This window comes from Bactrocera tryoni, chromosome 5 (genome assembly GCF_016617805.1).
Source record: "Bactrocera tryoni isolate S06 chromosome 5, CSIRO_BtryS06_freeze2, whole genome shotgun sequence".
Lineage (NCBI taxonomy): Eukaryota > Metazoa > Arthropoda > Insecta > Diptera > Tephritidae > Bactrocera > Bactrocera tryoni.
Genome location: NC_052503.1, coordinates 3,160,296 through 3,185,729, shown reverse-complemented (window position 1 = coordinate 3,185,729; position 25,434 = coordinate 3,160,296). Strand labels below are relative to the sequence as shown.

The 25,434-nt window shown below is 36.4% G+C and overlaps 1 protein-coding gene across 1 annotated transcript in view; it reads right to left on the bottom strand.

Moving 5' to 3' along the window:
• Nucleotides 1-5,191: 5,191 nt before the first annotated feature.
• Nucleotides 5,192-25,434, bottom strand: part of LOC120778876 (dendritic arbor reduction protein 1) — a 138,355-nt gene continuing 118,112 nt past the window's right edge. Inside the window, exon 6 of the mRNA XM_040110920.1 lies at nt 5,192-6,978. Coding sequence (XP_039966854.1) covers nt 6,791-6,978 — 188 coding nt within the window. The 3' untranslated portion in view covers nt 5,192-6,790. The remainder of the gene's footprint in view (nt 6,979-25,434) is intronic.

The window sequence follows — 25,434 nt, the reverse complement described above, 5'->3', positions numbered from 1 at the left end:
TTCATAAAAACCAGGAACGACAGTTTGGCAAAAGCCTAAACCGTCGATTCAATTCTATCAAATTCGTTCGTCATAGCCAGGAATAGGTAGTATTCACTTGACGCTGATTTGGGTTTATAATATGGACATATAAAATTCTCTTAACCAAGTTCCCGGAGCTTCTGGCGAGTCACTAACGCTGTGTGTAATCTAGAGATGTTCAGTTGAAACACAATTCTTCTACTATTGACCAAAGCTAGCCACTTCTGGTTGTCTGCTTCTTTAAGAAGTTCCAATTGCTGAGAGTTTAGGTCTGAAATAAGATTTTGACTCCACGGGAACAGCTCATTGGAAATAATTAATTGTCAATTTCACCAAACACACAGCAAGCGCTTTCTGACACTCAATCTTGAATCAGCCACTTTTTTCAATCAATTTCTCATATTGATTCGACTACCACCGTTTCCGCTTGACGTAGGACTAAGTGAGACTTTTTCTGTTACCATTGACCAGTAATAACTTCTGAAGTGAATAGAAATTTATTGATTTTGTTCTGATGAATCGCATCAGCGAATTGCAGATGTAAATACGGTTTATGAAGTTTGTTTGCCTTTTCTTGTATGACGGCCATATATCGAGCTTCATTTATTTAAGCCCAAACAATGCTCATTCTAGCGATTACAAGGCTGTCTGAGAAGCTCTATTTAACACGAAATACGACTTTCTAAGAACGTGTATTGGAAAAATTATGACTTTCTTTTTACTAAATCTTATATCATATGATAGAGAAAAGTAAAAATATGTAATAATATTAAAGAGCTTATTTTTCCTATTTTCTCATAACTCTCTTTCATACCTAATTGTTGCAGGATTACTTTTCAATAGCATAAATGAGGTTGAAAATGGGAACATTTTTCTTACTAAAAACTACTCAATTTGAAATAACCTAGGAGCTTTCGATCAGAAAAACATGTAATGCTAATTAGCCTAGGAACGGCAGTCAATGCAATTTCGTCCATTTTTCGAAGGGCGGCTACGTGGGATATTTTGTACTTCGATATTTTATCCATTATAAAATTAAATAAGCCTTTGAAATTATCTAAGAGGTATATTTGGTGTTCTTCGTAATGAATCTCTTCAACTAAAATATACTAAACGGCTAGCATAAAGTGCGTGATACCATGCTCATTGTCTAATTTCTGAACTTGGCTATATGTAAGAAGATCACTGTAATCTCCCACCAAATTTCAAATCCATTGCGGGTTTCGTCCACGAGCTTCCACAGATTGAGAAATTTATTACGAACATTATCATGATTGTCTCAAGCTACAAGTATAAGCCATCGGAGTTGCAAATACTTTCAAGGACATAAAAACGGCAATCTTCTGTTTCTTAAAATGTAACATGCATATTGTGAAGCTATAGACTAGAAAAGGTCCTTTACTATATATCTGTCTATCTAGCCTAGAACATTGCACTAATTTTGGTTTTTCATTTCAGGCGTCAATTTACAAATAAACCGTAAACATGTACACTAATGGATTAACAAATTGGAAATATCAGCCACAAATCACATCAATAATGTCGGCAACTCACGAAGTGAATTCAGATATAATTAAGTGACAAGTGTAGTTAATTAGCAAAAAAAATTGCCAATTAGAAATCAAAATCAAAAGTGACCAAGCAATAAATATTTCAACGCACTTTAATTTGCCACCAAAGCGGTTTTTGCAGGTGCGCGTGCCCACGCAGACTGCAGCCGCGAATTTCGGCAAAACGCCGAGGTGTCAACACTCAAAGTTAAAATAAGTATGATTAAAAGGCAAGTATATACTAAGCACATAATTATATGCCGTTCCAAATAATAAAAGATAATCATAAAGCTGCGCCGTGTTCATAAAACGAATTTGCGAAAATTTTCCCAGACAAATAACTGCCCACACACACATGAAATGCGCAATTCGTCGTATTAATATTCGCATTCGTTGTTGTTGTTGTTGCATTGCGTTACACTGTTGTAATGATGTTTTGCATAATTTATGGTTGAATTAGCGGTTGGCGGCTGGCAGCTTACAAAGTTGGCAGCTGTGTTAGTCACACTTGTGTCCGAGCGGCGGTTGCGGCTGCGCAGCGATTGCGCATAGCAAAACAACAGCAAAAGCATGTTCGATGTTAATCCCGCACAAGCGACGGCCTGCCACGGCAATGGTGTTCACCGCTCTTTTGCTAATTGATTTTTTGAAACTAACTATCTGCTTCATAACTGTTTTCTCCCTGCAACTGTTGGTGACTTTAATGCGAACTCGTACATAGTAAAAACAAAAAAAAGAAGCAAAGCGAAAACATTTGCATTGCTCTGCGTGTAACTGCAGTTGCGGTTATTAATGAACTGTCAGTGGCGACAAAATGCTCTGCACCCAGTTGCGGCATGTTCTTGCGCCTGCGTGGCAAGCAGCCTGCCGCAGCGAAACAATTCAAATTTTCTGCTCAAAATTGAAAACACGAAAAGGTAGGAAAAACATTTAGGTTTGAACACGACAAAACACGAAAATCGAATCAAGAATGAAATACATTATTTTTGCCGTGGCTTTTGGGCAGTCAACACGAAAAACCAGCAACACTGTTGCTACTCGCTTTTGTACTAGGTTTGTCTTTGCTACTGCGCGAGGCTGCGCTTTTAATCTTAGTTGGGCTAATTGCTATTATGTTTAGCTTTGTTCGCAGAATAAGTTTGGTAAGAGATTTTGTCATAAGAGTTTAAAAATCCGACTCAGAGAAAACATAAATTATAAAATGGTCGACCATTGGCAAGCTTTTTCAGGAACGTCTCGGTTGGTTGTCTTTTATATTTCGGAATTTGGCAACACTAGTTTTGGAATCTGGCACTTTACAGTAACTTAAAATTATCATCTTGACCAAAAAAAGGAATTAAATTGCGAACATTTGCGCTAAATTTTTATTTACAACTTTCGACGTGGATTAACTCATTAAGACTGCATAGATGAACTTAATTCAATTTCTGGCAATGAAGCTCCTTCAAGGGCCAGTGTTTATTGATGGTACGTATATCATGATCACTCCTCGGGAAGCTCGTCCAAAATCAGTTGTTGTTACAGAAACTACTGTTGCTGTGAGCAAACTAATATTACAAGATCTTCGTATAGCCTATCGTTAGATTGACAAAACAAGCTTGCAAGAAATCAGAAAATCACTTTCCACCACGAAAATGCTAGCTCTCACATTTCCACTGAAACAACAGCAGTTTTGAGCATTCAAAACATCGATTTGATGAGTCATCTTCCGTATAGCCCTGACATGGTGCCGAATGACTTTTTTTATTCCCATGCGCGAAAAATAAACTAAGAGTTCAATGGACACCGGGAAAGGTGTTTTATGCAATCTGAACGCATATTTTAGAGATACCTCATTAAGAGTGGCAAAAGAGCTTCCACAATTGGTTCAAGCTCATGCAAAAGTGAATAGATCTTAATGGAGAATATTTTGAACAGCAATAAAGTTATTTTAGATTATTAATATTTGTTTTTGCTCGGCAATCCCGAAATATAAAAGACAACCTAAGTATGCTCGGTGAAAAGTTTCTGCATAAATTTCTTAAAATCTTCGAAAAATAACTTAAAAAATTTGGTGTTTGAAAATTTTTCCACCTCATTTTCTTCTCTTTTCGCTTGCGGAAAATAAAATCTATTTCTGGGCTCCTATGGAAGTTCACCATACTTTAAATAGATTTTTACTATTCTATTGAACTAGAAAGTATATATTGATGTGTCTCAAGTCACCTTATGTCATATCTATTGCTTCTTCATAGGTAGTCTATATCTGCTAAGGCCATCGGCACCGACAAATTGCATCTTCACTTTCATTTTCAATTTCATAACCGAGCCTTTAGTCACAATTATTTTTCTTTTTAGCAATTTTAAGAAACCGGCTTATTACCTAAGAGGTTATATCTGCTTGAAAGTCAGGAAAAGCACGTTTTTTCGTAAATTTTTTTCCAAGAGCAATTTTATTTTATAAATAAATAAAAATAACGTACAATTACAGCATTTTGTGTAATTCAATATACGGAATTGGTTTTGAATTACTTAGAACTCCATTTATTCCTCAGTAGAGCGAAGATCCTCTGAAAAAAGTGTCTTCCGGTAGGAAGATTTTTCTTCTTAAAATCAACTCTATTTCCAAATATAAGAAAATATATTTTAATAACAGATGAATTCAGGTAATAATTGACTGAGCACTCAAACTTTAGATTTCTTTACCAACACTGAAAACAGAGTTTCTGGAAAACGTTGTAAAGTTTGAGCCTAGTGTACTACATAAGTTAAAAATTTCTTACGACAGTTAATCATATGCCCGAAACTATTGGTAGGACCAACAACAAATTTCCGGAAAAAATCGATATTTTGAATTCCACAAATCAACACAAATCCCTAAAACTCTACATTTAAGGTACCAAGTACAACACGGATTTGCGATTATTTAATAAAAAGTCCACTGCGTGTGAAGATTCATGACCAAACCTTTAGTTATTTCTTAAGGGTCTTGGAAAAATAACTGACTGAAACACTTTAATTTCACAAATTTTAACAATGGTGTTGGTTTTATAATATGGGATTGAGAAAGACCGTGATCTTCCAGTTTAATGGTGCAACATGGCAACATCAATCATCTTTTCAGTTTCGGTGATTATAACTGGATATCTTTCGGGTAAGTATTTTTTCGAAAAGAGACTGCTAAGCTTCGGAAATATTAGGCTAACTAAACGCGCAAGCGGGCTTCCGAAGGAATATTTAATACTGTTATATTACTTCAAATCACTATATTATATTTTTCAACGCAAAATATCTGAAAGTTACCCTGTTTTACTTTCTGGTTACTATCAACGTGAAAAACTTATAACCAGTTAAATATTTTGGGCTTCAGTCGGTAAAATTTTCAAAATCTTCTCTATCCCTCCATCTCTAATTTATCGCCGAAATCCCGGGACGTTATTCTAAAGTTTTCATTTTTTCGGGTTAGAAGCTTCTAATCATGATTTCATTCACGGACACTGCTACTGATGTTAATATTGAAAGGATTTTGTTTCCATGTTATCATAGGAAGATACTTACCAATACATTTATTGCACACAAGCGCTATTTATAAAGAAAACACACAGTTTATTTTATTATTTTCGAAAAATGTTTGTGCCAGCACTTTGGTGGTTTATTCTTACTAATTTGCGGCGCTTGAACTGCGCACCAACCAGCTTAAAGTATTGTTTGCGCAACTACAATTAGTACTTAAAGCCTACGTACATATGTATTGAATATTAGCTTCTCTTACATATAGACCCTAAGCCATGGCTTACAATGTTATGCAGATGGCGCTGCAGGCGTTGATGGCGTTTCAGCATATATACGTGCTCATTTATATATGAACAGCACATACATATTTACATATGCTTTTGGTGTTCGCAAGCGCTTACAATACTTTGCGGTTCATACTTTTGTAAGACATATGCAAATATGCTTGTACATTACTTGTCATGAACAATGATTTACATAAGTGAATGCTTTACATTATCATTAATTGTCGTAATTTACAGCTAGAGAAGGATTACTCGTACAACGCACGCTCTTTACAAATTATTTATATATTAAATTTAAATTTATGGTTTTAAGTACAGACATAAGTATTGTAGACTTAAATACTTTTCATGTTCACCGTTATAATCTAAGTAATGGAACGTATACACAAGTATTTCAGTATTTCAGCTAAGTTGATAGCATTTTGGAGCAGATGGTCACATATAAAGTGTTCACTTTAGTGTTAGTGACCACCTTTGAAGTTATCTTTTAGTTGCTGAAACTATTTATTAGCAAAGCTTAGTACTTTTGTCTAACTTAAGTTTCGTTTTGTTAAATACAGTGAAGTTTAATGTATTTTTAAGGATACTTTAAGGACTTTTGTGCTAGTTCACAGATCTCCCATTTCTTTAGTAACTAACGCACAAGTGCTGATTAAAAACTAGATTAAGGAAACCAAAGGTAAAGTACTCGTATGCATTTTAAATGAAAGTATGCTTTATATTATGGCAAAAGTAATACACGTTGCGGGGGAACTGCATAACCTAAAAACTCGTACAAAAACAAATAACAATTACTCACTGGTTCAGTAGGTACACAGACATACTTACATGCCTAACACTTTGAATTTTACTAAATAAATTTAAAAAATGTTTTCTTTTCCATTTTTTACTTACGTACATACCTACACGTATATATATATAAATGTAATGTATGCAAATACTCTGCTTCCATATGTCTAACACAATTACTCGATTCTCTATGCACTCCTTATTAACAACTTAAAACTTATAAGGCTTGCGTTTGCTTAGAACTTGTTTGTATGTATTTATTTGTTTTAAATGAATTTTTTTTATTTTTTTAATAATTAAGGTTCAATTGAGGCATTGGCGGCGGTGTTGGTTTAAGTTGTTTGAATTTGTCAATTCAATTAAATATTTTGTTAAATTTATTTATTTTATTTTATTTTTAATTTATTTTTTTGCAATTTGCTGCAATAATCGTATTAACTAAAGTCCTTTGGATTTGTTTTGTGTTCGCCCACATTTCTGTTTAACTCTCAGCAAGCTCGCTTATGTTTCCTCCATTAACTTACACGCTAATAGTTGCTTGCTGCAAAGCGTTTATTTCATTTATATGCATTTTTTTATAATTCGCAAGCTTTTGTCTGTTCGCTGCCGCTTGCTGTGCTAAGTTCTCTCTTCCCTGTACACTCACACGTGCTTCTACTTATTTTTGGGCAAATGCCGCTTCATGTGCAGTGCCAGATGATCGGAACGCGCGAAGCTGCGCTCGCAGACAACGCATTTGAATGGCTTGGCGCCGGTGTGCTTGCGATAGTGACGCGTCAGTTCGTCGGAGCGCGCAAAACGCCATTCACACTCAGGCCATTGGCAGGTGTAGGGCTTCTCGCCTGCAAAGAGAAAAGAAATGGGAGGTTAGAAGTCTATTAAGTTTTTAAAATGTAAACAGTCATTAATTTTTAAGAAAATTTTAAAGGACTTGGGGATTGGTGCAACATACACTAAATTCGATATTCTCAATCCACCTATTGATACATGTACATTTTCTAAGTACTACCATTTCCAATAAACCAAACTTTCTGATTCTCTACATTTCTTTAATATATAAACATTTTTGTAATTAGTTATGTTGATGACTCTTAATAACATTTTCTCTCCTAAGTAATTAGTGAAAGTAAAAAATGTTGCCTACCATAAGGCGGTGGTTTTAATTAGTCACTATCTAAACATATCAAACACACCATTTTTAATAAATGTCTCAGCAGAACAGGGCAAAGAGCTAAAAATTGGTAAAATTTCCAAAAAGATCTGAAAGCGATTTTTAGTTTTTAAGAATAAAGACTGTTTTCCTCAAACTAAGTGATTAACCATTATCAGAAAAATATATTCTGGTTTTATTATTTGCCCTTATAATTCGTATGTCTTCAATGTAAGCCTATTATTTTGCCCAATAGAAGTTTTTCTCTGTTTTTTAGGTATTAATGGCCCTAATTATTCTAATAAATATAGTACAAGTATGTTCGTTGTATAGTATAATATGTAAGTTTTATGCTCTGTATTTAAAATAAAAAGACACAATGTTGCCTACAATTAGGCGCCGCTTTTATGTAACCACCATCTAAACTTAGCAAAGTCATACACCAAGTTTATTTAATGAAATTTAATGTATCGGATATGGACGATCGGTACATGGGTTAAAGTGTTAAAAGTGCAAGCTCAGAAAGTGCTGTCGGTTGTCTTCATATTATAAAGGAAAACGTTATTTCTACGCACGGAGATAAATCAACAAAGGAAAAATAAACCTATTTGAATCATTTACCTTTATTTGGTATTTCAAATTTTAAATAATTATTTTAAAATCGGTAGTTTCTCAACTTGTAATAATATTACCAAACAAAAAAAATATATTCGAAAAATTTAAAAAATTACCAAAAATGCATTCTTCGCCAATTTCAAGTTATGATTATAGAAAATATAAAATTCAGTAACAAGAACATTTATTTTGTAGATTTTTCGTTATGCAATGTAATATTTATGCAATTTGTGTCCAAAACTCGGCGCTCACAGCCCGTGCGTTACCGAAATACCATAAATCGCGCGGCGCACTAAATTTTCACTTAACCGAAAAGTTCTAAAGCTGCCGCCGTTATTTGCAATGCAGCATTTCCATAAATTTTTGGTTGCCATAATGGCAAGAAACAAAGCGAAAATAAATTTACCGCACCAAATTGTCACAGCGCAGCTGCCGCCTCCATCAAAAGCGCACAGCGACACTTAGCACGCGTGAGGCGTTTCGCAATCGCACACACACACACACACGCGCGCATACGGGTAAACTACGCGTGCCACAAACGCCTGCAGTGCACGTACTCAATAAATATGGACGGCTGTATGTGTGGATGTGTGTACTTGAATAAATATGGTTCTTGATTGCTGCGCGCTTGCCTTGTGTCTTTGCCGATGGCGAGATGCCGACGGCGGCTTGGCAGCAATCACAACCAGCGACAGCAATTCTTGCCAGAAATTTAGGCTTTGCTGTTATTTACCTGCGTACAATTGTCATAATTTCGCATTTTTCATGCAACACATGCAACAACAATAACAACAGCGCACATTGAATTGCATTATGACACATTTGAGCTTTCGCACATTCAAGCGCTCGGCATATTTCTCATTCTTCGCGCCGTTTGATGAAAAACTGCCACAAATTACTGGTTGCATGCGAAATGCGTTTGTGGCATACATACGAGACAGCACATACATTAGCTGACAAGAGACATGGCGACAGCTTTGAGGGGAAAAAATGAAAATTAAGAGCCGGAACCGAGCAAAGTATGTAAGTAAAAGCCAATTATTAGAATTGGCGCGTCTCTTGTCGAAAATTGCCATCACTGGGCGCACGCGAAACGAAACGGTCTGCCATGCAATGGTGGAAACCAGCTGAGGACACCGTAGCTCTTAAGCATATACGCTTAGTTTGTCATGCCAACATGTCAGTTTGCCTCAACACGACTCATCGCTTAATTATTTGAAATTCTTGAAATTGCCGGTAAATCGACATGCTAATCACCAGGCAGCAATTATGCTCAATTCAAAAAAAATATATAAAAGATTGTGATTCTGTCATGCCGTGAAGATTCTATAGATTAACTGAGATATGTAGGTGAGCGTATGGCACAGTGTGCCGATTTTATGCATCAGGTGTGTAAAAAATACTGCATTTATTGCTAAATTTTAATTCGAAAATTATTATACGAAAAGTGCTTTGCTACAATTATTCAGTAATAGTTTCCGAAGTGCATACGCCTCCTATATGAAAATGCGAACATCGCCTAAAAGTATGCTACATACATACTTATTTCATATAACAATAAAACCGGCTTCAAGAGTTAAGTTAAGAGTCTCGTAAAACAATCTAACACAGTTTTGAAAATTTGGATTTCTCATAGCCTTTTGTATAAGCGATAAACCATGAATGGCAGACCTACAATGATTAAAAAAAATAAAGTGAATTAACCATAATAATATATAGTATGTTATCAAAATAGGCTCCAACTTGAAATCTCAAGATTCAACAGAAAATATTACCAAAAATTTGAAATTTCAAAATTCCTTGACGGCAGAGGAGAAGGGTTAGCTGAGCTTTCAGCATTTTTTTTAATACCACAGGACTCCAAAATCTTCCAATTAAGAAATTTGGTTTAAAATAACTCGAAGTATTTTTTGGTTATTACATTTGCTAAGCTTTCATTTTAATTTATCTTTGTTTCTTTGTTTACTTAAGCTACATTTCAACTATTGTATTTAATACCCTGGACAAAAAGTTTTTACAATGAAATCAATTACGAACAGAGTGAAGGAAAAATGTTTTGACGCTAATTTGTGCGACAATTACGTAAACACACGATGTATTGCCCAACAATGCCGCAAGCGATGCACGCTGCGGCCGACCGCCAAGACCAACACACGAAGCAAGCTGCGAATCGCCAATTGATAAAGACACAAAGAACGGCAGACAAATTGTTGTTGCTCCACACATGACACCATGTAATTGAATGTTTTAGCGCGGCACGTCATGTGCAACATTGTCTCACTTTCAACATGCTTAATATTTCATTTGCCTGCGTATTATCGGCTGTTGAAGCGCTTTAATTAAATTTGCGAAATCGCCATTTGAATAACTAAAAATAACCATAAATCTATCATCACCACCATTCACACACACAGTCGCAGTGTCGCATTAACAATTGCGGCGTGAATGCGCTGGCGTGCTTGCAACCCAGGGCGCAATAATGGAGAGACATGCACACCGTCTTACACATGTACATACAAGCACACACAATTATCATTGATTCTAATTTATTTGGCGTCAGCATTGGAGCGCTGGCTTATTGCATGCAACACAACATTCGCCAACTGCCACCAGGCAATTGACGGTTGTGTTGCAGCAACCATTTAACATTTGTATGGAAACAACAAATGCTTTCCGCTCGCCGCCGCCGTCGAACCGCTGACCATTCTTCGTCACTAAGTGTACTGTTGACTTGCACACTATGCTCTGCGCTGTCTTCTAAGTATTCTAACGGCACTGCAGCGCAATCTTTTCATGCGACTGTCCGTCTGTCGTCTGTCTGTGGCACACGACATTTCTATGTTGACATTTGTGTTTCATTTCTGTTCGACAGCTCGCGAATCTGAATATATGCTTACACATATGTATATGTATATATGTATGTGTGTGTGTATGTTTCGTATATTTTGTGATTGTTTCGCCGCGGCGGGATATGACTAATATGATTAATGTTGGCATTAGAATTAGAAGCTGTCATGCCAATAACGACATTTTACACAGCTTTTGATTGATTTGCGTTAACTGTTTTTTGCGGTGTTCACATGTCCGCGTGCGGTTGCAAATTGCAACTTTTATTCCTTCAAAGTAAATGCCAAACTAAAGACTTAAGCGACAAACTCTGCGCTGCTGAATGTGAATTACCATTTGTAGCAGAGAAATAACGTTACTTTTCATTTTGTTTTTTAGTTTTTACAGCACAGCACTTTTCCAGTTGTTTGACAAGATGAATAGATTTTAAATCAGATTACAAAAGGCGTGTGACTGATGGATTTACAACTGAACACCTTTCAGCGCCAGCGCTGGCTGGCTCAGAGAAGGTCAAGCGGAGCAAGAAAACGCTAACGTTCTGTTTTGTAAAATGAGTTTAAATGAAAAATAATAAAATAAAAAAAAATAAAATAAAATAAAACGTGTCATAAAATAAAATAATAATAAATAAAACTAAAATTAAAATCTCTATTGCAATTGAAAAAATATTTAAATTTAAATTTAAAATGAAATTAAATTCATTAAAATTGAAAATATAAAAAGTTTAAATTACAATCTAAATGAAAATTTAAATTAAAATAAAATTGAATTAAAAATAAAATTTAAATTATGTTAAGTGAAAATTAAAAATATAGAAACCATACTTTAAGTTATAATTTAAATGAAGTTAAAATTTAAATAAAAAATAAAAATTAACAGCAAAAATTAAATTTATATCAATTAAAATATAAATTGAAAATAAGAAAGTAAAATTAAATTTAAAACTAAAATTGAATTAGACAAACAATCCATCGGTGGTTATGTCTTCTTAATACTAAGAATATTTGTTTTTGTTGCTAGCTTCAATATTTTCATATCATTTCACTAATTGCACCAAAATCAAGTAAACACAACAATTAGGTATTCCAAAAAACTATATGTAGCCATCAAGCATTCAATTAGATACCATTCTGCATCACTTGCCATACAACTACATTGTCACATTGCATAAAATAGCTCATTTATTACGTGCCATTACTTGGATTAAAGCGCAAACTGATCTAATCGGACAGCGAATCATTGTTGCTAATCACGTTATGCCACACACAAGCCGACGCACTGCTAAATGGTATATTTGTGATGTATAATATATGTGGCATGCAACACAGCTGCGCGCTCATAAATGTCTGCCACAACGCAGCAGCCATTCAATTCATTCAATATGCGCAACGAAAACGCATATATATTAATGTTGCAAGCACAAGCACAATAACAAGAGGAAAACCACAACGGCGCTACGAATATTTATCTGCCGCTCCAGTCATTCATTTAACTTAGCCGCCAATCAAGCTACTCCCCGACGCATAGTCGTTTATTCAAACATCGATCATTGGCCAACAGACACCCACACTCCGCAATGCAGCCAGTCGGCTACAATAACAATAACACCGCGCTTGTTGTTGCGATTGTGTTGAATAAAGTAAATAAACACAGCTTGAGCCACAAAAGACAAGCTTTTAACTTGTGCAACATCCGCGCCACCAACACAAGCCCGCGTACTACCCATCGCGACTGCGTAGCAATCTGATTGTGCCGCATTGTGGGGCACACTTAGCGTTCTGTGCAGAAATTATGCAGTCGCCGAACTTATTAGAGATTTACCGAGTATCTGTTGCTTATGAAGTTTGTTAATTTCATTGTTATTGTTATTATTATTATTAGAGGCTCATTAGGTTGCCCGCCAAGCGAAACGGTTGGCAACTCGTTTGACGATCTGTCTCAACTGCCGACCGCTTGAGCTATTCATTGCGATTTCTATGGCTGTCTATCAGTGAAGCCATATCTTTCGGCTAACTGCCGCCATTTGCTACTGTGCATTGTTTGCTTGTTGTTGCTGTGATTATTATTGTCAATAATGCTGCGCGCTTGCAATTATGCGCCTATTAATGCGCTAAATATGGCGCGCATAGAATCAAACAAACATTGGCGCACACCCAACAACACAGTGACAGCATCAACGGCATTAAGCGGCCCTCGGCGGCTGTGGCAACTCGGCTCGACGCGCGGCAGCGCCTTTTCCAAGACTAACGAGCTGACTAGCAGGCTAGACAGACCGTCAGATTTGTTGCAAGTGCGCGCTGACATGTATGCACACTCACACAGTCACTTTTACTTGCAATGCGCACATGATTGCGCCTGCCACGTGTGGGCGGCGCATTAGCTTCAATCACATCTAAAAGCGAAAAAAGGGGAAAAACGACTGAAAATTGCAAAACCTAAAAAGGCAACGCGAAAATCAAAATCAAATTCGCAATTTGGGTCTGTGTAGTGAGCCCATAAGCAGTACGTTCGCCTGCAACATTTAGGTGGTGCATGTTGCCACATCGAACGGTGGCAGTGGCTGCGTCACTTAAACCATTTCGGGATTAATTTGCAATCTAAGTAAACAAACAAAGTGTTCGCCACGCAACAGTTGGAAAAAGAAAAACAAAAGCAAAACATTGAAAGCTGCAAACTAAGCGTTGTTGCCACTTGCAGCTTATGTGGGTGCCACAAAGTACCTATGTGGTTGCCTAGACGTACTGCTCAACTCAATTTGTGGTGACTGCCGCAAGTGACTAAAGAAAATACTCGGAAAATGCTCCACAATCACTAAATTGTTGTTGTTTTCGCGGGCTGTCACCATTGTTTGTAGGTCTGCTTACTTGTTGGTTCATTTTTCGTTTGTTGACTTGCTGTTTGTTTGTATTTGTATGTTAGTATGTGTGTTTGTGACGGCTGTGATGACTGCAGCGCCGCTGATTTTGATTTGTTTTGAGTTGCTCCATTTAATTCGCTTCAACGCTGCATTCAGCTGATTGCCGCGGACAGGTGGGCGGTGTTTGGTGGTTTGCTTCCTTGTTGTTGGTTGGTTATAAGCAGCTCAACGACAAATGTGTCGCAATGTGACGTTTTATATATTTGACATAAACGAGGCAGCTTAAATTTTTAAGTGGGCCCCGCGAATTGGATGAGATTTTAAATTATATACCGTAATTGTGTCATAAATATGCAACATTTTTCATGGAATTAATTGATGTGGCATGTAATTTTAATACCGTTTTCTTTAGTTATAAAGCAGCTAGGCTCAGTCGATGGACAGTTAATTGCAATGCGTACACAATTTTGTTGTTGCTTTCGTGTTTGCCGATATTACTGTCGCTAAAAAAGGGATTTGGTGTTTTATCTGTCTAAAATGGTGTTTTCGAAAAAAAAATAAAATGAGGTACTCTCAATCAAATTTCTTTGTTTTCGTTGGCTTAATTACAGAAATGATGCCAAAGAGGCAGCAGGAAGCTACCCTAAAATCGCACTCGAATCAGTTAATGGCTATACTGTTCCAGTTCAATAAACTATGTATATTTTTTGCCGATCTTGTCACCATTTACAATTTAGCTCCGAATGGCTAGTAGATTTTATTTCTAAATTGGTAATGTAAAAAATACATTCAGAAGTGGCAAACAACCTGATAAAATTTGAAATACATTAAAAAAATATTTATTATCGTCTTCGAAACAGGGCTGCTTTTCAGCCAATACAAGCCTGCCTTGGTTACGGTGCCTTTCAGTGCCTATAGTGAATCTCAAGTTTTTGGTTTCTGTTTCATTTTTAAACGCCGTGTTGGGCAGTTTCAGCCTCATATTCATAAACCAAGCAATAATGCGTTTGATCCTTTCCCTCCTATTTCATCGATTAGTGACGCTACCCAACAAGTTGAGCTGCTGAACCACAGATAAAGCTTTCTTCGCAAAAGAATAGTCTAAGAGGGTTTCATTGTTAAACGAGAGCAGTTTCAGAAACAATTAATAGATTAGGGTTGGATATTGAGTACGAACCCTCACGTGCTGAAGAGTATTACTTAGTATGTGCCTTATTGTTAGCTAGTTATTAGATTTTGGTAAAATCACTAATTCTTTTTATTTTTATAAACAAAGCTGCGAAATTGTATACTAGAACCGTTGTGAGGTTCAAGTACCCTTTAAAATGCCCAAATGTGTCAGTTGTTGGGCTCCAAAATTACTTTGATGAATTTTTGCGATAATAATATTTGAAAGCATTTCAAATTGATGTGCAAAACACAAAAGCCAAAACACATAAAAACGCTACACAAATACGATAGATGCTGCCACAAAATGCTATAGAAGTTAAAAACGCGCAACAAGCCAACTGATAACGGTGCCTACATGCTCATGTGTGCGCTCGTAAACAATAAAAACTGGAACATGCGATTCGCTGGACTAAGCCCGGCCGGCCAAAGCAACAATTGCCGGCAACAAACATCATCATTCGGCTTTTCTTAATTCTCCACCCGCTTCGCCAGCAGCAGCGCGCTGTACACTTAATGATCCAGCTGATTAAAAGCTTAAAGCACACAATGACAGTTTATGATCCAATCAAAATTCCAGCACGACTTTTGCCTGACATCGCGACAACAACGGTGTGACAGCGGCAGCACAGCGACGTTTGAGCATCTCAATCGCCAGCGGCCTAATGGAGCGTGAAGCGAAGGTAAAAGCGCGCGCACAAAGGGGCGCACATACAGCTATGTGTATGTGTGCATATATGGATGTTTGTGTGCTCTTGGGTGCTAGCAACATTCCCACTGCATGCTCCTTGTTGTTGTTGTGTGTCACTGTTTCCAGTTTAAGTGTATTATATGTGTTTTCTCGCTGTGCTCGCCATAGATTTTCGTTAAATGATTTCGCTTTTGCTTTGCTTTTGTTTTCCTCCGATTTTCGATTATATTCACTGTTATGACGAATATGTCTTAATGTCACCCCAGCTGGAAATAAAGTCAACGGCAGCCAATAAGCGCGAATGTGCGCGCGCCGCGTTGGGGCTTTTGTGATTGCGATTTCGTAGAAATTCAATGTGAAGGCATGCCACATGTGTCGCACTCGCCAGTGCAGCACGTAGCAGCGTGATTTGTTGTACGCTTTATTTGAGCATTGACACAATTTTCGAAAATCCTTTATGTCGCTTTTATGAGCACATTGGTGCCTTGTTTTTGCTTTTTTTACAATTTTATGATTATTATTATTATTTGTGTTTCTTTATCGCAACAATTTTTATTTTTAATCATTAAAGTGAAATCAAAAGGGACAAAATAACCGAGTGAGTAAAACAAAAAAATAAAAAATAATTGAAATTTTTTTGTTGGCTGTTTTATGGAGAACAATGCAGCAAATGCGGATAATTGCTAACTGTTTCGCTGTAAATTTTAGTGGCTTATTTCTCCTACGTGTCAACTGCCTTGTAGCGGTCAGTATGCTTGCCCATAAAAGCTTACAATTTTACTGCATTTTTATCATTGCGCGCTTTTTATTTAAATGCCTTATCATAAGCGTGAAAAAACCGCCGCTCATCAATGACTTTGCAACGTGCGACCTTTTTTCCAGCGTATCCCACAACAATGAAGCGCACACATACATATAAGTAACAGATGATAAATATATGCGTGATTTCCCCACTCAACCAGTAGCTTTGACTCATATGCTGCTGCCTGACTGATTGCTGCAATCGCACACGCACTGCAATTGCCATTATTGTTATTATAGAGCCGTTAAACGGAGTTGTCGCTGCCACTGCGCTGCGCCTGCGCACGTTTATCTTGTTTCGCGCGGTCGCTGTGCGCCTTTTGCCTTCTTAGGCAACAGCTGGCGAGCACGCACACACACATACTTGCATGCATGTGCACGTAAATAGGAGTGTGTGCACGTGTTGTTGCAAAGTAAGTCAGTGGCATGCAGGCAACTGCGCACAAATCATAAAATTAAACAGTGAATGATAATTGGAAAATTATAACTTCTCAAATTGCAATCTATCAGCTGTGCTCATGCCATAAATAAATTGTATTAAATACCCCGCGCACTGCCGGCGACTATTCTCGCTGCGGGGAAGTGTTCACGGCAGCAGCGTGTTGCACATTGCACCATCATTCATTGCAAACACACTGTTATTAGCGTACGAGTGTTCATTTACTCTGCACTTGTTGTTGCTATAGCTGGTGTTCAATATGATTTTCTGTTTGTAGTGTGCTGGTGGTTTGAAGACTAAATACTGATTTACACTGAAGATAACTGAATTTTATTAAGCGTTAAACCTGTGCAAGCAACTTTTAGAAAATTTGTATTTTTGGAAAACTAAAAATATGCACACAACTTACTGAAACTTGTTATAATCATAAAATAAATATAAAAAAATAAAAACAAATTTTAATTAAAAATTAAAAAAGTACTGCACGAAATGTCTAGAGCAAGACACCAGAGAAACAATGCAGCATCGCTTGTGTACTTGTCCCTCATTAGCAAGGCGACGCTGTAAGCACCTTCGGTCCCCACGGTTCGATACATTGGCAGAAGTATCGATAGTGAGGGCACAGAATCTGTTGAAATTCGCGTCAAGCGCAGGCCTCCTAAGGGATAACTTTACCTGATAGACCTTGTAAAAGAACTTCATCACGTATCGCAAAAGACCGAAACTGGTCTATGCGTACGTAATTGGCCTACCAGACGAACCTCACCTAACCTAACCTAAAAAAGTATTACCCAAATAAAAAATATAATTAAAAGAAAACAGTCTTGAAAATCTTACATTCATTCAAATTTTAATGAAAGTTTTAAATATTTTGAATCAAGAAAAAAAAAAATAAAATACAAATAAAAAAAAAGATTATTAAAAAGCAAATTGAAATTAAAAAAATATTGAAAAACTAAAAAAAAAATAAAAATAAAACGAATTACCCAAATAAAATATGGTTATATTATTTAAAAAAATTGAAAAAAAGTATTTTAAAGTTCTAAAAAAATAAGAATTAAAAAGGTGTTACCCAACTAAAATATTCTTATAAAAGTTATATAAAAGATTAACCAACTAAAAACTAAGTAAAAAGTTAAGTTTTCTGAAAATCTAGAATTCTTAAAGTTTAGAAAAATCTTCAGATTATTTAATCAAAGTGAAAATATAAAAAATAAGTTTTGAAAGTTTCCAAAAATATTAAATTTGAAAAGGTAATACTCCCATTTCTCATAAAAACATTTTCGCAATCCGATAGCTCAGATAGTATGTTAAAACAAATATATTTCCGAAGTTATAGCCGTTTTAGTGCCGTGGAAACTAAACCGATTTTTATGTAAGGCTTTATGCGCGCAACTACTTTTTTCCATGCAGTTGTCACAATGTCTTAAGTTCTCATAACCAAATTTACTTCAAATATGGTATGAATATTCATTAAATGTCGCTATATCACAGAAAGCAGCAAAAAGTGAAAAATTTAAAATTTTAATATTTAAAAAAATAGTAAAAAGGTATAATACCTTTATTTCTGATTATTTATTTCCATTTTATTAAAAAAAAATATTTATTTTCAATTTTGCGGTTTCATGATATATCGACGTTCATACTAATCAAGAATTCTCCATTGTTTCATTTTTCGGATAATCTCAAGGGTAAAAATCATGGCGATGAGCACCCGGGCTTATACACACTTAAATATGGTACATAGACGAAATATTTCAATATATTATATCAATTTTTCATACTAAAAAAATACGTGAACCTTAGCAAAAACGTTGTCCTAAATTTATTCCCTACATTAAGATAAACAAAATATGATTAGCGAATCCTAAGAATAAATGTACGACTTTTATTATGTCCCACTAGTACAAAATTTTTGCAAGTGTTTTCCTGCGCTTAAGTTACGACAATCACTGCGAATGAATGCAGCGCCAGCACGCATTACTCATGGCTCACAAACGCTCACTAGCGGCACATAGCCCACAAGCTGTAATGACGGCAGCAAATCGCAAAATCCTAATTAAAGTGCGCGTTCAAAAGTTGGCATTTGAGATTTATTTGAATTTTATGCGCACATCGCTCAAGCCACGCTCACGTTGCGCCACAAAGCGCGCTGCCGCCGCCGCCGCAGCTCTTCGTTGGCTTCAAATGTGGGCTGCCGTCGTAAGCGCTGCATTTATTTTGCGCTCAATCATGGCAAAAGCGCATAAATAACACTACACAAGTGCGGCGCGCAGCAGCTTAAGCAAAGCATAAATTTAGTAATAATAAACAACAACAAGCAGAAGTAATAGTACGTAAGGAGTGTGGCTGGAGTAAGTAGGCGCTGTGTATTTTGTATTGTGTTGCTGTAATTATTGAAAATCGATTAGCAATTTAAGTGTATCTGCGTCACAAATCTTACAAGTTCATAAGCGTGCAGCCAACATCAATACGCCGTAAAGACGGACTGAGTTGTCGCTTGTCTGCCGTGTGTGTTTTCATTATTTATTGGCTCGGCAGCGAGCGAGTTGCGCGCTTAAGCCTTTTGTTACGCGCCTGCGCTTAACAATCTGTTTGTGTGTGTTTGTGGCACGTTTCTCTAATTGTATGTGTGCATTACAACGGTATTTTGTATGTAAGCAACTGCGCTTGTCATTTGCCGCCGGTGCTAATTTATCATAAATCAATTTCGTACGAAAATTACTACCTTTATAGCACATTTCCAATACTTTTCACAGTCATATCTAATTTATGTAGATCTTATGTTGTTCAGATATAGGAGATATTGAAACGATAGCTGTTACGCTGAATTTGCAGCAACAGTTTGGTGCAGCAAGTGCAGTGCAATTATGAAAAACTTGAAATTAAAATATTTACTTAATGTCGTGCAACATGCAAGTGGCTCAGCGTACATGCTGTCTCAGTAGTCGGCCAAAAAAAATGTGTTTGCTGCATTAAAAAGAGTTGTTTTTCAAACACGAAATTGTTGTGTTCAATTAACAAATATCGAATAAAATGTACGAACCGAAAAAAAACCACTCTCACAACATGTTGCATGAAGCATAATAAATATGCTGACTTACGACTTTTGAAATGTCCTAGGATAATCGAATTAGATATCAGCTCTGATTATTCTGATTATGTGTATCAGCAGGTTTATATTAAATGTTATATATCAAACATTTCGGGATCTTAGTCAATCAATTTATCAGATTTAGAGAAGTTATAGATCCAAAGTTTGAGTGATGTTAGTGCGATCTGAATAATTCCTTTAGAAATTGGACCTTTGTCTTTGGCTATAATTCATGCCAAATTTGGCGAAATTATCTCGTCAAATCAGAAAGCTTTCCTTAAAAGTACTTCATTCTCTTCGGTCTGTTTATATTACAGCTATATGCAGTATTCTTAAGGTTTTCTCGTCAAATAAAGAAGTCTTCCATGAAAGGATTTTGTTCTGGTCATCCAGTTTGTATGGCATCGATATGCTACAATAGTCCGTTAACGGTAGTTTCAATAAATAAAAAGCTTCTTGAAAGGAAAAGGCCGTGCACAAAATTTCAAATCAGTGTCTCAAAAACTGAGAGAGAAGTTATACTATAGAAGGTCAGTGGAACTAATCTGCGATAGAACCTCCAAAACTCCCATAGAAGTTACCAAAAGAAGGCTTTATATATTAACATTTATTGAGAGGAAATGCAAAGGCCTTAAATGTCATTATTTTCTGCAGCCAAGTCATGGATGCTCGGAGTCCTATCTGTTGTTATGAAGGCATACATTTTGCTAAGAAATATAAACTGGTCATATTAAAGTAAAAATTCATTTGAATCAGCTGCTACTAAGCAAATAATGCGCACTAAAAACGTTTTTACATACACATACACACATGCATTCATTCAAATGACCGCCACACTTTAAAATATAGTATAAGCATCAAGCTAAACAACTCACAATCGCCACTGCAAATTCGTCACTGGCGGGGCGACTGCTGGCTGCATAGCTTTATTCAATTTAGTATATGATTAAGTGCTGCGATGGCAATACTCGCCAGCAATAATAATAACAACAACAACAACAACCGTAATCTATTAGCGCGCATATATTATCTCCACATATTTGTTTGCTCTAAAACACAGCACAATAAATAAATTTATTTTATTTGCTTGCCTCTTTCATCGCATTTTTCAACGCTTGCGATCGTGGGAACTTTTTGTAAAATAATTAAAAGACAACGTTTTGAAAAATTAAATGAAAAAGACATGAAATAAAAAAAAGAGAAAAAACGAGAAAAAATGCTGAGCAACACAAAACAAAGCGAACAAAGCACGCATATTGCAGTGAAGCGAAGCTAAGCGCGCCAAAAGCGCTCCAACGCCTGGCCCACACAAAAAGACACACACAAAGAAACACATATGTATGTCTAAATACATATATATTTATATATGAGTGTATGTGTGTTTGACCAGCGCTAGTTGAAAAATATGCAAATGTCATTAGCAGATGCTGATAAGACCCAAAGCGGTAATGTGTTCGACCAGTGCCTGTTGTTGTTAGACCAAAATGTCTTATTCGTTACAACTGTATGTATGCGTGCGAGTGTGTGCTTAAGCAGTGCGTTTGGCGTTGTTCAGCGATGCGTTTTCCTTCTTTGCTGCGCTTACATAAGCACCACGCTTGTAGATCGCCAATCGCCAATCGCTGCGGCGCTGCGGCAGCTAATGCATGCGTGGGTATTTTGTAATTTCGCTTAATTGCCGTTATAAATTAAATGGGCAATTATTATGTTAAAATTCCCTTGTTGCGCTGATGCATGCGCGTGTGCCCAGCGTGTGATCAGCGCGTATGCAGAATACACATTTTATGGATTTTCATTAAATTCTGCCTCAAAGCTGCAATATAATTATATAAAGATAAACTGTTATCAAGCAGTTAAATAAATTATAAATAAATATTGCCAAATATGAGTTATGCTTTTAAGCTCAATTTTTGAAGGCTATTAATTGTATATCTGTAATGTTAAAATATGGTACATAATTTATTGCTTCTTCGAATATTCAAAATATCGAAGCTTTGCTGCTAACTAACATTGTAATTACAAAAAGCAAATATCAACGCAGTATATGCAAATTAATATTGTTTTGATTTATGTATTTTTTTAACTAATTGCAAGAAAAATAAATGAAAATTAACTTTTGAGTGGTGTTATTCATAAAAAGAATTTATAGGAAAATTCTCATTAGTCATTTATTTCAGAAAAATTTTGGAAATTAAAAAAATTAATTGTAAAAATGAGTTTTAGTCATTTCGAGAGCAAAAAATAACAAAAAAATGTGATGGTGATAATAATAATCTTCACAAATTTCTTTGGAGATAACATAATTTCCTTGGACAATAATTTGCGTAAAAATTCAAGAAGATATCTCTTCAAATAAAAAAGTTCTCCATACAATCACTTGATTCCGATCTTTCAGTTTGTATAGCAGCTACATACTATTTTCTTTTAAAGTAGCAGCTTTCTGAAGAGAAACGGATGCGTGCAAACTTTCATATTGATATCTCAAAAACTGAGAGACTACTTCGAATATATACAGGTAGACGGATGGACGGATGGACGGACGAAATGATAGACAGACTAACATGCCTAATTCGACTCAGCTTATCAATATATGTTTCATGAGGTATCCGACGTTTCCAACTGGGTGCTACAAATTTTGTTACTATACCCTGCTCAGGGTATAAATATTTAAAATGTTGTTGTAAAATAAAAATCATGCGACAGAAAAATCATAGAGGGCCAAGGGGGCCAAGTCTTTTTAATAAAATTTCAAATATACACTATAATGCACACAAAATATTACTCAACCAGTTTAATAGTAAGCGATCCCTGTCCAATCCACTGTAGGGTCGAAGCTTTTTCGTTTGTCAGACGAGGCATGTAAAACTTTTCAGGCGATTTGGTTTTCGTATCTACTCCAAATTTCACTTGCAGGTTCTTAGCTTTACTTTTTTTATGCATATTCAGACAAGAGAGTCTTGTTTATTTTCACATAGCAAAAGTTCCGAGAAACATCGCCCTCTGTAGAGGTCTTCTCTAAAACGGTGTATCTGAAGATTGCCCCAGTCTCCGTCATTTGGATTTAAAATCTCAATATAAAAATCAGTTTAAGGCTTAGAACAGTTTAAAAAATACTAATGCGAAACCTTTCTACTAACTGAATAAATTATCAAAGTTTGCCTTTTTCGAGCTCTAACTTGACGCAACTACTTAAACACCTTAACATTACACCAGAAGGATCTCTAAGCACACCAATAAGTGAGACAAATTTTCTTTTAACTTTATTTGCTTTTAAGTTGACAGAATATATTTGTCTCGGCTTAATGCCGCATTTTAATTGAAACCTTTCGCTCTTTAAAAGCCACCGTAGATGCTTTAAGCATCGCAATCTAGCAAACAAATAATGCTTTTATGTCTGTCTGCGCTAATGGCGTTCAATCGCAGCCTGAAAAATGCTGACGACCGCCTCCAGCCATCAACCGCTGAATCGGCTAAAGCACTTGAAATGCTCGTAGGCACTTGACAGGCACTTTGAGACCGTTAAGTTGGCCACCGCCACATACGGTAGCATGTAAACTTTACTTTTGTATCACTTTCAATTGCCACCAGGGAGCAATAATTGCAGCAACAACAGCGAGCAGCGACGGCAACAACACTATTAATATGTATCAACAATTTGTGGCACAACTTAAGAGCGCTCACCATAGCCATCTAGCCATCGCCATCACACTGGAGGCCCGAAGCTGCAGCTCGTAATCGGCACACAGTCAAATTGCTGTCAAACATTTGAAAGCACAGCGGAGGCAAGCAGGCAGCCAATTGGTAATTGCCAATATGACCAAGCGGCCATTAGCGCGCCAGCTCCAGTGCGCTCACCCGCACCGCCCGCGCCAACAAGCGGCGCTAACCGCAAGTGCTACATGTGCATACACACACACACTCACAAGTGAAGGCGCGCAGATTTTTACAGGCAATTGACATGCATTAGTGATTCAATTAGGTTAACGTGTCTCAAAAATTTATGTCAAATGTGTCGTTCGCTGTGCCAATAAAGCAAAATAAAAACGCTCTGCAACTGGCAAAAAAGCAATAACAAAATGACAACAAATGGCAAGAATGTGCGACAAATGTTGGCAGACTTAAAATATTTTTCTCTAAAAGATTTCGTTGATTTTGTTTATTCCTCAGCAATTTGCAATGCGCCTTTGGCCATTCGGTCATTTGGTGTTGTTTGTTGCAAGTGTGTTGCTCTCGCATGTGTTTGTGTTCAAGCTGATGTCGTCGTCGGCGCTGGTGGTGGCACTCGACGTTTAGCTGGACATTTGGCATTTGTTGCGCCTCGGCAGCAGCTGTCCGCCGGGTTTCTCAACACAATTAAGCACTTTTCGTTAATTTCGCCTTCTGCTTCTTACTCTATTTTTGACATGTGTACTCTTTTACGTGCTGCAGCACAACATTCGAACATACATTTATATTTATACCGATTTATCTACCGTTAAGTTTGATTTTCCATGTTATTTATCGCACTCTTTCACTCGTGTCAACTCGAACTGCCATCGGCGCATGCTCTTGTTCGCAGTAATTGACACGTGTCCGTTTGCCTTTTGGCGCTCACATGTACAACATGCCGAAAAGCAAATAATTTGTCTTGTTCAAGTTGTTCGAAATCTGCAAAGAGTTCAAAATGTGCCTCAAGCCGTCAGGCAGAGCTGCGTTTTCCAGGCGGGGGAAGCAATCTACTTTTCGAAAAAAAATTAAAGGATTTTATGTAATTGAAATATATACCTTGATTCTGTGTATTTTTGAGCTTTTACGTTCGTTCATAATAAAAGCAGAGTTCTAGTATAAAAGACTTAAGACACGAACTCGTGCTCTACTAGGTATTTTCATTTGTAGGCTCAAAAATATGGTCAAAAAAAGACTGCGGTTTAAAAATTTAAGCTAAGACTTTGAAAGCTGTTTATGTATAACTTTATGAAAAAGGCTGTAAAAATAAAAACTATTCATTTCAACATCGGAAGTTTACTGGAAGCTTTGATAAGCGGCGTCAAGCTATAAGAAAAATAGTTATTTTAAATTATGTCCAAGGTTTAGTCCGAGAAAGGTCAATATTGGGTCAGTACTTATAATTAAATTGTGTATGATTTTGATCCAAAAAATCGCCTAAAGTTGGTAAATCATATTCCTTAGCAACTTTTGTGAATATAATAGCATGTAAAATATTGTTTGTTAGAAAATATGCTGATCCAGTGGCGTAGCTAGGGGGGGTTGGGCGAAGGGGGCCGTCGCCCCGGGCGCAACGTCTTGGGGGGCGGCAAAACGATCTTCGCTGCTTTTTAATATTCAGAAAATTACTTCAACAAATTTTTTTACAAAATTTATTATAAAAGATAAAGAGTTGTACACTCACATTGTAATAATCTGAATAACAATGAAAAATATTAATTTTTACTCGACTCCTCTTCAGTCTTTGAATTTGTCTTATATCTTTCATAAAAATAGTGATAGAACTTAAAGATGCCCTTTTCTAGCTTTATCTAGCGACGTGTCACTCTCACAGTTACCCTATGCTTTAAATGTAAAAAATACTTTTATTTCTCCAAATTTTAAAAAATGCTATTTAAAAACTCCAATTCGGGCAAAAATGCCTGCAAATTG